Source organism: Octopus sinensis, unplaced genomic scaffold (assembly GCF_006345805.1).
Source record: "Octopus sinensis unplaced genomic scaffold, ASM634580v1 Contig14509, whole genome shotgun sequence".
Lineage (NCBI taxonomy): Eukaryota > Metazoa > Mollusca > Cephalopoda > Octopoda > Octopodidae > Octopus > Octopus sinensis.
Genome location: NW_021833265.1, coordinates 30,001 through 45,462, shown reverse-complemented (window position 1 = coordinate 45,462; position 15,462 = coordinate 30,001). Strand labels below are relative to the sequence as shown.

Here is a 15,462-nt window from a genome sequence, read left to right as displayed (position 1 = left end):
GGACCACGGTAATAGGGCAGCCTGCTCGGTATTTTGGTCTACCACCGACCGACAAAATGCTAAGACTTGGCGGAAACAGGAAGAGTAGCTAAAAGCTGCTAAACGTATCAAACACTGCCTCCGTAGGGGATTCATAAAGTGGTCTGAACTAGAAGAAGAATTAAAAACATGAGGTTTAGACCAAAGAAGATCGAGCTTTTCAGTATCCACTAAAATGGTTATGCACCGTTCAAGACTTATAGCAATGGACTGAGATATCAACGATTTTAAAGGGTAAACATCACGGTGTCCCATATTTATGAGGAGAAATAAAAATGTTCCCTGAATGAATGAGAAGATCAAATCCTTAAGTTTCATAGGTATGCCATCTGTGCAGGGAAACAAATTAATTTTGAACTTTCACAGATAGTAAATATGGTCGAAGTCTCTTCGACATCTGATGTGCCCAGGAGAAGTCTTGGGATGTTGTTACACCATTTATATCTTGAATTCTTCGACATATATCGCGACGGATGTACTGCAAAATGTCCGGCAGGAAAAATTATGTTCATCAATGCATCGATCTCATCAGGAAGGATATATATAACAGTGCGTCCATCGAAATATATGTAGAAGAATTCTACATACATACCTCAGTATGTATGGTCCTTGTTATAAGGTATACGGTAGTAGGTAATTTAAAGGTAAAACGGTGGTTTAATATATATAAAGACGATAAGAAATGGAGCAATAAATAACAGTGATAAGTAAATCATTGGTGTTTTAAAGTCATTATTTAATTAAGATGAGAATATGCTTAGAGTTGTTTCAGTATATCAAGCTGGGGTAAATTTGCATTTACCTCATTGCAATTGATAGACATCATCATAACGATTATATGGCAAAGATGAATAGAAGGAAAATAGAAAGAAAATGTAAGGAAAGGAAAGGAAAAACTGGAAGAATGTTTGTTAGTTCAATAGTCTTAGATTTTAGGGAGGTCCTTAATTCAGTATACCAGTTGGAGGATAGAAGAGAAGAGAGTTAGTTAAATCCTTGGTCTTATAATTAATTAGTCTCATAATTCCAAATTCCACGTGTCCGTAGGTTCTAACATCTAATGCTAATTACTAGTTGACCGCCGGTGTAATCCGAGTGACTTATCGCTATTGGAGATATCCGTTGTAGTTATTTGGACCTACGTAACACTAATTTATAGCTTGTAAGTTAGTTCCTGTATTTTCAATGGAAGCCGTAGTATAAGGATAAAGTTATTATTTAAAATATGTACGATATAGTGTGTATAATGGGCTAAGTAAAGGAACAATAGAAAGGGTTGAAGAGTGCATAGAAAAACAAGATCGATGGGAAAATTATAGCATTAAAATGAATCGGTCGTCTAGTTATTAAATGAAATTAAATTATAGGAAAATACCGTAGTATGTAAAATAAGTATACAGTTGAGTAATTAGTTTATAATGAGGAGTGGAGTTGAGTAGTGCTAATTGGTACGTGGAACAGTTAAGGGGAGGTAATAAGAGGTTAAACAGGTTCGCTTATAACCTGTAAAATGAGGATTAGCGATATTTCGTGGATAAATAGGGTTTGGCGATATTCGTTGGAAGAGAGGCGTGAAATTATTTTGCTGTTGCTTTGTACTAGTCCTCTTTTAATAAAGTTGGGATGGTTACTCAATGCGTTTATATATTTAAGGTTTGTATTCGATTTTATGTAGGGTTCATGTTGTCCTGTGGTTAGGCTGCAATAAGCGTCTAAGTAGTTTATAGAAGTATGTTCCTTTTCTATAGTAATAGTTAGGCCAAAATGTTTTCTTGGTGAGTTCTAATCTCCTATTTGAGATGTTTTTCAATATAAATAGTGCGTCATACCTGTAGAGACAACCCTTGATCTCCGAGAATTCTTCCTGTAAATTTGATAAGTAAATTCCTACTAAGTCAGTTATCTGTGATGAATCTGGTGCTCGCATAGTGATATCGAAGTTATTAGGCGTGTCCTTCCTTACCTATAGTTTGTTATCGAAATTCATTATGGATTCTCTCGCTTCTAAGATTACTTTAATTTCATTCATCGCTAGTTGATCCACTTTTCACTGCAATTTATTAGTCCATTTCTTATCGTATATATATATATATACATATTTATATATATTAATAAGGATAATATCGATATTTAAATATCGATCTTATCAAGTAGCCATCATGGGAATAAATACCATACAAAGGTAATAATTATTTAAAACTATAAATTAAGGTACCTGAGAGATACCACCATGCTGAAATACCAGTCAAAACCCTGGCCCTAAAACCACCTTAAATGTTCATATCGCGCCCATAGAGAAGACAGAGAGACAAAATAAACTAGCAATATATATATATATATATATATATATATATATATATATATATATATATATATATATATATATATATATATATATGTATGTATGATTGTATGTATGTATGTATGTATGTATGTATGTATGTATGTATGCATGTATGTATGTATGTATGTATGTATATGTATATGTATGTATATTATCGTATTATTAATTAAATTTCATGGATAGACTTTATAAATAATTAATGCAGCGCTACGCGAGTTTCCACAAATCACAGTTTTCTTGCGATCATAGTCCGTATTTCGTAGTATGATGGACGTCGGGTGGATCATAGTTCCTGCGTTCATTTCATCATTTTTATTCCATTCCAGAACTTTGGAATGACTTCAGACAGTCACATACACTGGAGAAGATTAATTCCGTCGGTTGTGGTGTAAGAGTTCTCGACTCTTATTATTTCGTTGAAAGTAAGACCGTTTTTATTGAGGTTTTTTGTGTGTGTTCTTTGTTTCTGTTTCTTGTTCATCATCTTTAATTCATTGATCTTCTCTCTCCTGTTCTTGTCGGCAAATTATTAAATTAATAAATATCTCTTTCTTCCTCATTGCATCATTACTGCTACCTAGAGTTTTAATACTTAGTTAAATAGATTAGCAGTGAATTAATAATTAATACCCTTGCAAATGATCCACAGGTACATTTAAAATCTGCTAGATGGATTAATATTAATTATTAATTTGCCCAGAAATCCCCCAATACAACTCGCTGATAATACGAGAATCTCTCTACGTCCGAGATCATCAGCTACATACCCCTTCTCATTCTCCCGCCATACGTGCTATTTCACCAGCCAGATTCTTCATCAATTATTATTCCGATACTTCCTTTCTAGATTAGGTAACATTCAGGAATTCACTCCCTACTCACGCTAACTTAAAGATGCCCAAACGGAACATCAATAAAATCGATCTATCGAATCATTAGACCATATCTATTCGTTTCCCTTGTGCCTTGTCAATGAAGAGAAATAATTTCATTTATGTTCTTGTATTTCTTGTGATTTCGCTTTCATTTTTTATTGCAGAAAAAGTAATTAATGATTCGACTGCTTATTCAACTTTTTCCTTCAAACAAAATCCATATCTCAACCTTGTAACCGAGGCCCAGGTGGATGCTCACTCGGTTCTGGATTGTTCACGTTTATGTATGGTATCTTCTACATGTACCGCCTTTTCATATACTAACACTAAGAGCGTGCTAAAGAAACTGGTCTGAACTTTAATGGAATTCATCCCAAAATTATTTACTTCTCCATGAAATGTGAGCAAGACTCCAACGGATCACGTTTGCTAATAATAATTCTATCAGATAAAATGCGTGTTTCATTGTGAATAAACTCAATTTAATTCAGTTAATTCTTTTGTTAATTTATATTTATTCCTAACGTTTTTCGTTCTAAATTAGTCTTCTCTTATAAATCCATTCGCACATTTGAAGGTTTATAAGATTATTAAATTTACTTGAGTACCAATGAAGCAATTGGGTGTTATTTCATCGACCTTCAAAGAATGAAACACTAAGTTAACCTGGACAGCATTTTGTTTCAAAACGTAACGGGTCTTAACTAAATTCTAGAAGCAGTTAAATCGAATCTTTAACACTTCTTACCCATCATCTAAATAATATATGAGATAAAATAATTGCATTTGATTGATTTCTCTTAAAAAGTGAAATCATTTGTTATTCAAACTAAAAAAAAAGAAAGAAAACAAATTAAAGAAAAATAACATGGAAAACTTTTCTGAAGAATATGGTAAATAGTCTACGGGAATTATTGTACGGCCATTGCAATGTAAGTAAGCACCGAAAACCTTAGGTAATATGATTGTTAATTTGAGTTTTACCTCTGGTCTCTCAGAAACTATTTAAGTTGGCAAGTCTAAATTAATTTTATCAAGGATTACAAAGTGAAATTAAAATAAAAAATTTATGTTCTTCTCTATGGATGAAATTTTGCTTCAGCAACTTACTTGCAGCTTATTAGCAGAGTGAAATACAGTTAAAACGAAAATAAGAAATCAGTCATACGAAAAACGAAATTTAATAGACATTCGCTCAGAAACTCAGCAGCTCAACAATTTCTTTCAGGTTATCGAAAGGTTGAAATAGTTTTCGGTGTGAAAAACATAAATTGAAATATTGACCATAAATGTCGTAAAAATGTTCCTTTTGTTTTCATTGGTTAAGTTTTAGATTAATATTGGATTCTTTGTTTATAGTTTGGTGAAGAGGGGAGATGGGAGTGGGATCGACGTGATGTTTTCAAGCCTTTGTGGATTGGTGAGATCGATACGGTTAATATTTCGTTTGAATATTTGTATAAAGAAAATGTGATCAGAGATCGAATTTCAGACGATTAATGTTCTGGAGCAGTGGTGATCCAATTGTTTTGTGGTGGCCCAGGTAGATTTAGTTTTAAAAAACTTTAAGCACAGGCAGAGAATTTGTATTAAAAAAATTTGAATTTTAATTGAATAAATCAAATTTATTTACAGTCAACTTCTGAATGTGATTGGAATGTCAAATAAATAAAAAGTTAGCAGTATCTGTTATACGTTATGAAAATACAAACTACTCGAAAGCAATTCTCTTTTCGGTGTTGTGTCGAAAAACGAAAGCGGATGTCTTCAAGATTCAGGTTTTCGATACATCATCTATTCATAATAACTGGGCATACATTGTCTGGTTTATTGTTTACTGTGGAATCCTTCAGATAAGACTTGATCATCCACACCTTGAGAAAGTATTCATTCATAGCCTGCCGTGTGCTTACAGGCAGTGTTACATCTTCTTGCAGCAGTTCGATTAGTTCAAACGAGGAATCCATAGAGAGATTCAAAATCTCAAGTAAATCGGTTAATGAGATCAAAATGTGTCACTTCCACCCGATGAGTCGCTTTGCATAGTGGCATTCTGATATCAGGGTATCCAAGTTCAGTTGAAATGTATCTGCTATGAAGTTGAGACAAACCATATTCAGAAACTGGGGAATTTAGGGAGTAAGATAAGAGAGGTTTATCATGACCCCTTGTGGGCAATAAAGAAATAAGATAAGAGGTTTATCATGATATCACCATTTTATGCCGAACATCGGTGTCGGAACTCTAAGCAAACCTGGTTCAATATAGGAATTGTGGTTTGAATTTTCAGCCGGCTTCCAACACTCTCACACTAGCCGCTGAGGCCTCCAAATGCTGTTAAGATTGCCTTGCAGATTAGGTTTCTCTCGAGTCAGCTGGTTGAGCATAATATCTTCACTATCTGTTACTTAATCGGAGGCTACAAAACTTTCGTTTCGTTTGACATGAAGATGTTTAACTGGATACCATTTCTGTTGCTGTAGTCACAGCAGTGAAAATTTGTAATATTTTTGCTAAAGACTTGATTTGTATTAAAACCTGTTTAGCGAAGACGAGAGCGCAAACTTTCATAGACAAACGTTACAGAAACATTCCTCTTTAATTTGCCTCTCCCATGACTTGATAACCTCACTGAAATGAGGGAGAATGTCAATAAATGAAAGCTCATAATGAACAGCATAGCACGGTACCCGCTGACTGGCCCATCGTGTATAGGAGAAGATTTTCTTCTCTGCTGGTTATCCTCGTTTTTCTTCCTGTAAGTACTTGTTTTTACTGATGCACTCTGAATCGATCCATAAACAGGTTAAGTTGCTGCTGTATGACGAAAAATTCCCCGATAGCCTTTACATTTTTGTTAAGAAGTTATCTACATCTAGGTTCTGTTGGTGGAAGCTGACACAAGTTGCAAATGGGGCTGCGACATGCAATTTCGCATGAACACCAGCGATTCCTCCGCTCATGACCGAGGAACCATCATAATATTAGGGGACACAATTATTTGTCAACACCAATACGAAAGAGTAACCAAAAGTAACCGGAAACTTTCTCTGCGGAACAAGCCCGTTGTAGTTTAAGCTTCCGCCGCTAGAATCCACTTGATGCATCCCTCAGGTGTCAGTCTCCCGACTGACGTCGAAGTCAGGACTCGTCACGTGGTGCGTCTTTGTTTTGCATTGCTTCTCCCTTGTTCGTAGATTATTGCGATGGTTGAAACGAAGGGACAGCATGCTTCCGCAAAATTCTGTTTTTTTTTCTTTCTGGGAAAACGGCGGCGGAAACAGTTGTGATGCTTCAAACAGCTTACAAGGATTCTACCATGAGCAAAACTAGTGGTTTTCACGTTTTAGTAATGGTCACTTTCCGCTTGAAGACCAATATCATTCAGGGAAACCGTCGACCTCCAGAACGAATGAAAACATCACGAAAATTCACAAACTGGTCTTGGAGGACAGTCGCCGAACAATTGATGAACTTGTTAATATGACTGGTGTTTCTTGGAGCTCTTTCCAATGAATTTTGAGCGAGAAATTGCGAATGAAAAGAGTTGCAGCAAAACTTGTGTTTCACTTGCTCACGGAAAATTAAAAGCAGTCACGACTAAATACGTGTCGCGAAGTGAAAGAACAGTTGGAAATGGATCCGGACCCTTTTTTTGAAGTGACGAAAGTTAGTGCTACGGCTACAACCCGGAAACGATAGGGCGATCAAGTCAATGGAAGCATTTCTGAAGCGTTTGCGAGGCACGACGAGACGAAATCGTTCCGACCCGTGGCAGAAGTGGGGTGGGGTGGTTTCATCACGACAAAGAAATTTCGGACACCGCCTTCAGTGTGAGACAGTTTTTGACCAAAAATGGCATGACCTCGTTTACCCACCCTCCCTGTTGCCCCGGTCTTGCTCCCTGCAATATTTTTTTGTTCTCCCGAATGAGAAAAGTCCTTAAAGGAAAATATTTTGCAGATGTGAAAGAGGTGAAAAAAAAAGCGACGGAGACGATCATTTCGCAAGAGTTCCAAGACCGCTTCGAAGACTGGAAAACGCGTCTGGACCGATGCATTACATCAAATGGACAATACTTGGAAGGCGATGAAAGTGTGAACATGGAAAACTAAGTGAATGAAGTAATACTGCAAACCCTGTGTTCAGCACCGAAGACATACGCTGCAGAAAGTGAATCAATGTTATATTCAGAAACTATTCAACATCCAATTATTTCCGCTTAAATAATTATTCTTACTCTCGGCACAGGGCCTTGGAAATCTTTGTAGAAGGTGGCCAGTCGGTTACATTGACCCCAGTGCATAACTGCTACTTATTTCATCGACCCTGAAAAGGCTAAGTCGACCTCGGCGGAATTTGAACTCAGAACGTAGCGGTAGACGAAATACCTATTTCTTTACTACCCACAAGGGGCTACACACAGAGGGGACAAACAAGGACAGACAAACGGATTAAGTCGAGTATATCGACCCCAATGCGTAACTGGTACTTATTTAATCGACCCCAAAAGGATGAAAGGCAAAGTCAACCTCGGCGGAATTTGAACTCAGAACGTAACGGCAGACGAAATACCGCTATGCATTTGGCCCAGCGTGCTAACATTTCTGCCAGCTCACCGCCTTTAATTCCTCATAAATAATATTGTCAAGTACGCGGTGCAGAACGTCTCAGAGCGGTTCAGTTTTCGAAATGACCTTTGTTTCATTGAAACTTAATGTAAAGTTTAAGACTTAGTCAAGTCTTAAGCAAGTAATTCTTTGATTACTGATGCTATGATTTAAAGAATAATCATTGCGAGTACAATGATATAAGTATTTTGCTTTTCGTGGTCCCATTATTGTCCCCTTCTTGACAAATGACAGTGAATAGCATCACAAGTTTCTTTCCCAAAAGTTTGATATTCCCTCCATACACAACCGGCTGAGATATAGATTTGGTACATTTTACCCCAATGCATACTTCCGCTCGAGAAAACTTGTTTTAATGAGTGCTTGCTATTGCTATTTTGGGCTTTTTCCTAGAAAATGTGGACAACAAAAGCAATATACTCTATTTTCGTGTATGCTGTACTCATTGATGTAATTTAAAAAGACCTGGATTGGAACTGCGGCAACTTGGGTCAAACAATGTTTTTTTGCGATTTTTATTTCTGATTTAGTTAAGATTTATTGCCTTGGTTGTTAACGTTTTCAAAATGACGCTGTTGAATCTGTCGAACATCGACTGCTGCTCTGAAAGGTGCCTTTTCGAATGAAATGTTTTCTCCTCCCTAACCACAGTCCGGCCTGTACTGCGGTGTCTATCACAGCACGATCATCCTTGTCTCATCTGCTGAATTAAAATCCTGTGATTTCTTTCTCGCTGCTTTCGTGAATTCCCAAGACACTCTGTCCCTATCAAATTCCATTCTTATAAATTTTAATTGGGACCTTGAATCATAGTGATTCTTTCATTACTTGATTACTCAACCATGGACGCCACCCCAATGAATGCGTTGGAGTTTCTATCTTGATAGAGCTAAGTGATCCTGACAATTGATCTTCTATGATTCTTCTGTTCAGCATCGATGTAAGAAGCACCGTTGTCTATGACTTCACCGTATTTCTGGCAGTCGTAAATATGCAGGGCTCGGTCGTCACTCCGTTAGGTATTTCCAAAATACATGCATACCCCAGTGAGTCTATAATTGTATCATAACGTTCAAATACTTCAGGAGCTGACACGTTGTGGCCCTTTGGTTCTGGAGAATATTCAACATCTTCAGTTATTGCAACAAGATTTCTTTTTATGAATTGTCGTATATCCATTATATATTGGATCTACTGTGTGTGAATATCTTTGTTATTAAAAATAATGACCAAGAAGTTTACCATCTCAGTACGTTCAAATATTAATATCTCTAACGTTGTTGTATCAATACTAAAAATACACCAGCAGTATTATCTCATTATCTTTCTTAATTAAACAAATTATTATTTTTATTTTCCCTTCTCAAAAACGTTTAATGTTATTCAGTCTAAAACTGTTGCTACATTTTGTTTATTGTGAGGATTATTCCGTGGAAAGTTGCGAATTCTGTACATTTAATGTTCCGTCCATACGTGGGAAAACTGCGACTCGAAACAAGAAAAAACGAGCGAAGTAGCTGGTATTCAAGCGAAACTGCATGTCGCAGCCCCATTTGCAACTTGTGTCAGCTTCCACCAACAGAACCTAGATGTAGATAACTTCTTAACAAAAATGTAAAGGCTATCGGGGAATTTTTCGTCATACAGCAGCAACTTAACCTGTTTATAGCTCGATTCAGAGTGCATCAGTAAAAACAAGTACTTACAGGAAGAAAAACGAGAACAATCAGCAGAGCTGAAAATCTCCTCCTATACACGATGGGTCAGTCAGCGGGTACCGTGCTATGCTGTTCATTATGAGCAGTCATTTATTATGGACATCCTCTCACATTTCGGTGAGGTTATCAAGTTATGAGAGAGGCAAATTAAAGAGAAATGTTTCTATTACTTTTGTCTATGAAAGTTTGCGCTCTCGTCTTCGCTAAACATGTTTTAATACAAATCAAGTCTTTAGCAAAAACTATTACAAATTTTCACTGCTGTGACTACAGCAACGGAAATGATATCCATATGCATTGAACTTCTTGATGTCAAACGAAACTAACCTTTTCTGGCCACCAATTAAGTGACAGATCAGTGAAGTAACGGAGGTTAATCAGCTGACACGAGAAAACTTAAAACTCCACATTTGGAGGCCTAGGTGCTCAGTGAGAGTTTTCGAAACCGGGTGAAAAATAGAAGAGGATCTTAAAACTATTTTCACAAATGAGACCGTCATTCTTATATTGAACCACAATTGCTTAGAGTTCCGACACCAATTTTCGGCATAAAATGGTGATATCATGATAAACCTCTCTTATCTTATTTCTTTATTGCCCACAATAAACCTTTATCTTACTCCCTAAATTCCCCAGTTTCTGAATATGGTTTGTCTCAGATTCATAGCAGATACATTTCCACTGAAATTGGTCACCCTGATATCAGAATTCCACTGTGCAAAGCGACTCATCGGGTGGAAGTGACACATTTTGGTCTCATTGATCGATTTACTTGAGATTTTGAATCTCTCTATGGATTCCTCGTTTGAACTGATCGAACTGCTGCAAGAAGATGTAACACTGCCTGTAAGCACACGGCAGGCTATGAATGAATACTTTCTCAAGGTGTGGATGATCAAGTCTTATCTGAAGGATTCCATAGTAAACAATAAACCATACAATTTATACCCAGTTATTATAAATAGATGATGTACCGAAAACCTGAATCTTGAAGACATCCGCTTTCGTTTTTCGACACATCATCGAAAAGAGATTTGCCTTCGAATAATTATTATTTTCTTAACTTATAATAATAGATGACGCTAACTTTTTATTTATCTGTGACATTTCAATCTCATTCAGAAGTTGACTGTAAATTTTATTTATTCAAATAAAACTCAAATTATTATTTATATAAAATCTTTGCCCGTGCTTTTTTTAAACTAAGGCTGACTGGGCTACAACACAGCGATTGGGTTTCCACTGCCCCAGAACATTAATCCTCTGAAATTCAATCCCTGATCCCATTTTCCCAACAGATGTCAACACACAAATCTCCAAGCTAAAGATTAACCGTATCGATCTCACTAATCCATAAACTTCTGCAAACGCCGTGTCTACTGCCACCTCTCCTCTTCACCAATATTAATCTAAAGCATAACCAACGGACACAAAAGCAACATTCTTACGATATTCATTGTCAGTGTTGCTATTCAATTTGTCACAGTAAAATCTATTTTAAACTTTCTTTGCGCTGCTGAGTTTTGCTACGAGTTTCGTATTATTGATTTCGTATTTTCGTTTAATCTGTAGCATCCGTGTATGCAAATAATTTGCTGAAACGCAAAATTTTGTCCAAAGGGAAAAAAAGAAAAGATTTTTATATTAATTTCACTTTGTAATCCTTGATAAAATTTCTTTAGAGATGCCAGCTTTGACTGTTTCTGAGAGACCAGAATTAAAACTCAAATTAACAATCAGAGTACCTAAGATATTTGGTGCTTTCTTACGTTGGAATAGACGTACCATAATTCTCGGAAAGTGTTTGCTATATTCTTCAGAGAGTTTTTCGATATTACCTTCATCATTATTTTTCAGTTTGAAGGCGGCGAGCTGGCAGAATCGTTAGCACGCCGAGCGAAATGCATAGCGGTATTTCGTCTGCCGTTACGTTCTGAGTTCAAATTCCGCCGAGGTCGACTTTGCCTTTCATCCTTTCGGGTTCGATAAATTGAGTACTAGTCACGCACTGGGGTCGATGTAATCGACTTAATCCGTTTACGTGTTAAAAGTGAAACAAAAACATTTCTCTATTTTATGTCAGATACTTTCACTTTATCAATAAAAATAATAATAACAATTAAATTATATGTAGTAAGTAATAATTAAAAATCAAACTAAAGTATACAAAAGTAAAAATAGCAATTGGTATAAAATTGCATCAATGACTGGTTTCACATGAATAGGAATAAATTAAAAATAAAATTAGCGTGCAGAAATGGAATAGTCCAGATGGAGCTGTGCTTTTACATTAGATTACATTAGATTATCTGCTAATTAGCTAGCATTAAGTATCTATATGAAGTTTGGATGTATGTAATATCTGTTTTCTCGAACAGCCGCTTTTACAGAGTACTGCTGTTGGTTTATTTCTTATACATAAAGGACTAAAGCTTCAACTGCTTACTGCTTTCTGATTCATCGTAACGTTTGTTGTTATTATTATTACTGTTTAATTATTGTTATTACGTTTGTTGGTTCCTCGTAAAGGAAACATTGTTGTGTTGCATTTGTTAAATAATTGTAAACTGTAACCCTCCCCCTTTGGGAGAAGGAGCTTTGGTTATTGTTTAAAAATTGAATTGTGTCCCTGTTTGGGGAAATTGACAATATTTTCACCGTTTACACGGAAGCATTTTTGTTAGAATGCCTTCGATAGAAGAAAGTCCAAAAATGAATTTCGCTGCAGCCGTCGGTGGGCGCGAACTCATTGAAATTAAAATGGAAGAAATACGGATTGATCACCGACAAAGACGGTGAATCTAGGATAACACCACCAAACGAAATAAAAAATTAAATTAAAGAAAAGACTATTGTCTATAAAGTATACAATGTAGAGAAGAAAAAAAAGATTTGAACACCTGGAGGAAAGCACCATCGAAAAGTGTCTTGGTGCGTCTATGAAATATATCTAACTAGAGGCGGTAAATTCACCACAATAGAAGCAAGATTCGAGTCAACGGAGCGTGCAAGGGAGTACTCGACTCGAACCTTGCAAAGTGGAAATATTTTATTTTTACCTTTATATCTGGGACGTAGGACGTCCCGGATAAAATTTAAAATATCCCCCCAAAAGTAGAAGTAGGCGGGATTGTAGCCACACTTCTATACAAGAGGGAGGACAAGATACAATTGATCGAATTTACAAGAGACGGGCTAACAATTCCAGTCTGTTATATATTTTGAGTATTGTTATCACTAGCGATATCAAGATATAACTTTGTATTTTGTATTTTATGCGTTGATGTATATATATAGATATACATGTAATATGTACACGTATATATACACATATATACATGCACTAGCACTATGACCCGCAACAACGGGTCATAATGCTAGTATTTAGATAATGGGTTAAAGATTCGTTTTAACTGTTTGTGGTATTTAGTTTAGAACCGTCACGTTTTGCGATCGAATTCTGTCCATTCTTTGAAGGTCGATAAAATAATACCCATTGCTTCATTTGTACAAGAGTAAATTCGATAATCTTATAAACCTTCAAATGTGTGAATGGGTTTATAAGAGAAGACTAATTTGAAAGAAAAACATGAGAAATAAAAATAAATTAACAAAGGAATTATCTTAATTAAATTGATTTTATTCACAAAGAAATACACATTTTATCTGATAGAATTATTATCAGCAAACGTGATCCGTTGAAGTCGTGCTCACATTTCATTGAGAAGTCATAATTCCATTAAAGTTCAGATCAGTTTCTTTAGCACGCACTTAGTGTTAGTATATGAAAAGGCGATACATTTAGAAGATATCATACATAAACGTGAACAATCCAGAACCGAGTGAGCATCCATTTGGGCATCGATTACAAGGTTGAGATATGGATTTGGTTTGAAGGAAAAAGTTGAATAAGCTGTCAAATCATTAATTTCTTTTTCTACAATAGAAAAAATAAATAGAAAGAGGAAACACAAGAAATATAACAACACAAATTAAATTATTTCTCTTTATTGACAAGGTACAAGAGAAACGAATAGATATGGTCTATTGATTCGATAGATCGATGTTATTAATCTTTAGGTTAGTGTGAGTGGGGAGTGAGTTGCATAATCTAGAAAGGGGGGATTGGGAATAATAATTGATGAGGGATCTGGCTGGTGAAATAGCATGTATGACGGGAGAATGAGAAGGGGCATGTGGCTGGTTATCTCGGAGGTAAAGTTGTTCTCGTATTACCAGCGAGATGCATTAAGGTATTTCTGAGCAAGTTAGTAACGAAGCGTGTTGAGATGTTTAATGACAGTGAGGATTAATATTAACCCATCTGCCAGATTTTAAATGTACTTGTGTGTTAGTTTTACTACATCTTTCTGCATGACTATTAATTATTAATTTATTTATTATCTATTTAACTAAAAATTAAGACGCTAAGTAGAAATAATCATGAAATGAAGAAAAAAAAACGATATTTATAAATTTCTTTATTTTTTGCGTTGCGGAAGAAAGAGATATTTAAAATTTTCAGTTTTGTTCGGCGTGCACTGGAGACAGAAGATCGATGAATTAAAGATCAGGAACAAGACACAGAATCAAAGAACACTAAAAATAAACAACTAAATAAAAATGGTCTTACTATTAACGAAATAATAGGAGCCGAAAGCACATCCTACGGAGCTGATGTCCTTCAATGTATGTGACTGACTGAAATTATTCAAAAGTTCTGAAATGGAAAAAAATGATGTAAGAACGCAGAAACTATGATCCACGGATTGTACCGTAATCATCTCCGGAATACGGACTGTGATCACAAGAAATACGTGATTTGTGGAAACTCGCGTAGCGCTGCATTAAAATATTTATAAAGTCCGTCTATGAAATTTAATTACTAATACCATGTGTGTGTGTGTGTGTGTGTAATATTTGCCAGCGCATTGGATGCACCCTCACATAAGACTCATCCTTATTTTACAAGGATATTTTGCGGAAAAAACAATTTTAGTATGTTTCATCATGGATTTATTGAAAGTTGTTTTGTGGTGACAATTGTATGATTCTGCGCATGAAATACAATAATGTGACAGTACAGAGGAATAAAATATGAAGTCATATGTAGCTTTACACTCACCTTTAAAGGAAACAAAATTAATTTGCCATAGCGAAAGAGAATGTTGGTATTAATGAAACCTGGTCTATGCAAACAAAAAGCAAATATACAGATAAAAACTGGGAGAAACCAATCAGCGAAGTGCAATAAAAGGGATAAATTCTTATTGATAGTTAAAGTTTCTCGTTCTTACTGCTGCCATCAATATTACCGGTACTCTCTTCATCACTAGAATTCTCTGCAAAAGGGTCTGTATCAGCGATATATTCTTCAAATAATACCATCAAGGGCATTACTAATACCAGTTTTTTTTAAATGGTTTCACAGCATCCTCTTCTTTTACAGCATTCCATGAACTTTTTACCCAATCACACACCTGTGCAATATAGTATGCCTCTTCCTTCTTCCTGTTCGTGTTACTTCAAAATCTGAAGACTGCGTCCACTTGCTCCACCCCACCCGAAGGAATCTTTTAGATGGTTTATTGAGTGAAACATTTAAAGACTGGTTAGGCCTTCCGGAATTACCGCTGGTTAGGCGTCCCGGAATTATAGCAGGTTAGGCTGGGATTATAGCTAACTGAGTCTTCAGTTCTCCAAGTTTCCTCTTAACAAGCTCAGTTCTATAAGCCCGAAACTGGTCTCAAACTAATAAAGCGGGTTTCTTTAATAGTCCACCAGGACGCCTGGACCACTCTTTGTCAAGTCATGATTTCATTCCTCCCTCATCCTTCCGATCTTTTTGGGTGGAC

At 36.0% G+C, this 15,462-nt stretch overlaps 1 protein-coding gene across 1 annotated transcript in view; it reads left to right on the top strand.

Moving 5' to 3' along the window:
• Positions 1–6,335, top strand: part of LOC118761516 — a 28,257-nt gene extending 21,922 nt beyond the window's left edge. Inside the window, exons 6-8 of the mRNA XM_036499514.1 lie at positions 2,710–2,805; positions 3,423–3,547; positions 6,138–6,335. Of these exons, the coding sequence (XP_036355407.1) occupies positions 2,710–2,805; positions 3,423–3,547; positions 6,138–6,335 (419 nt within the window). The remainder of the gene's footprint in view (positions 1–2,709; positions 2,806–3,422; positions 3,548–6,137) is intronic.
• Positions 6,336–15,462: the final 9,127 nt, after the last annotated feature.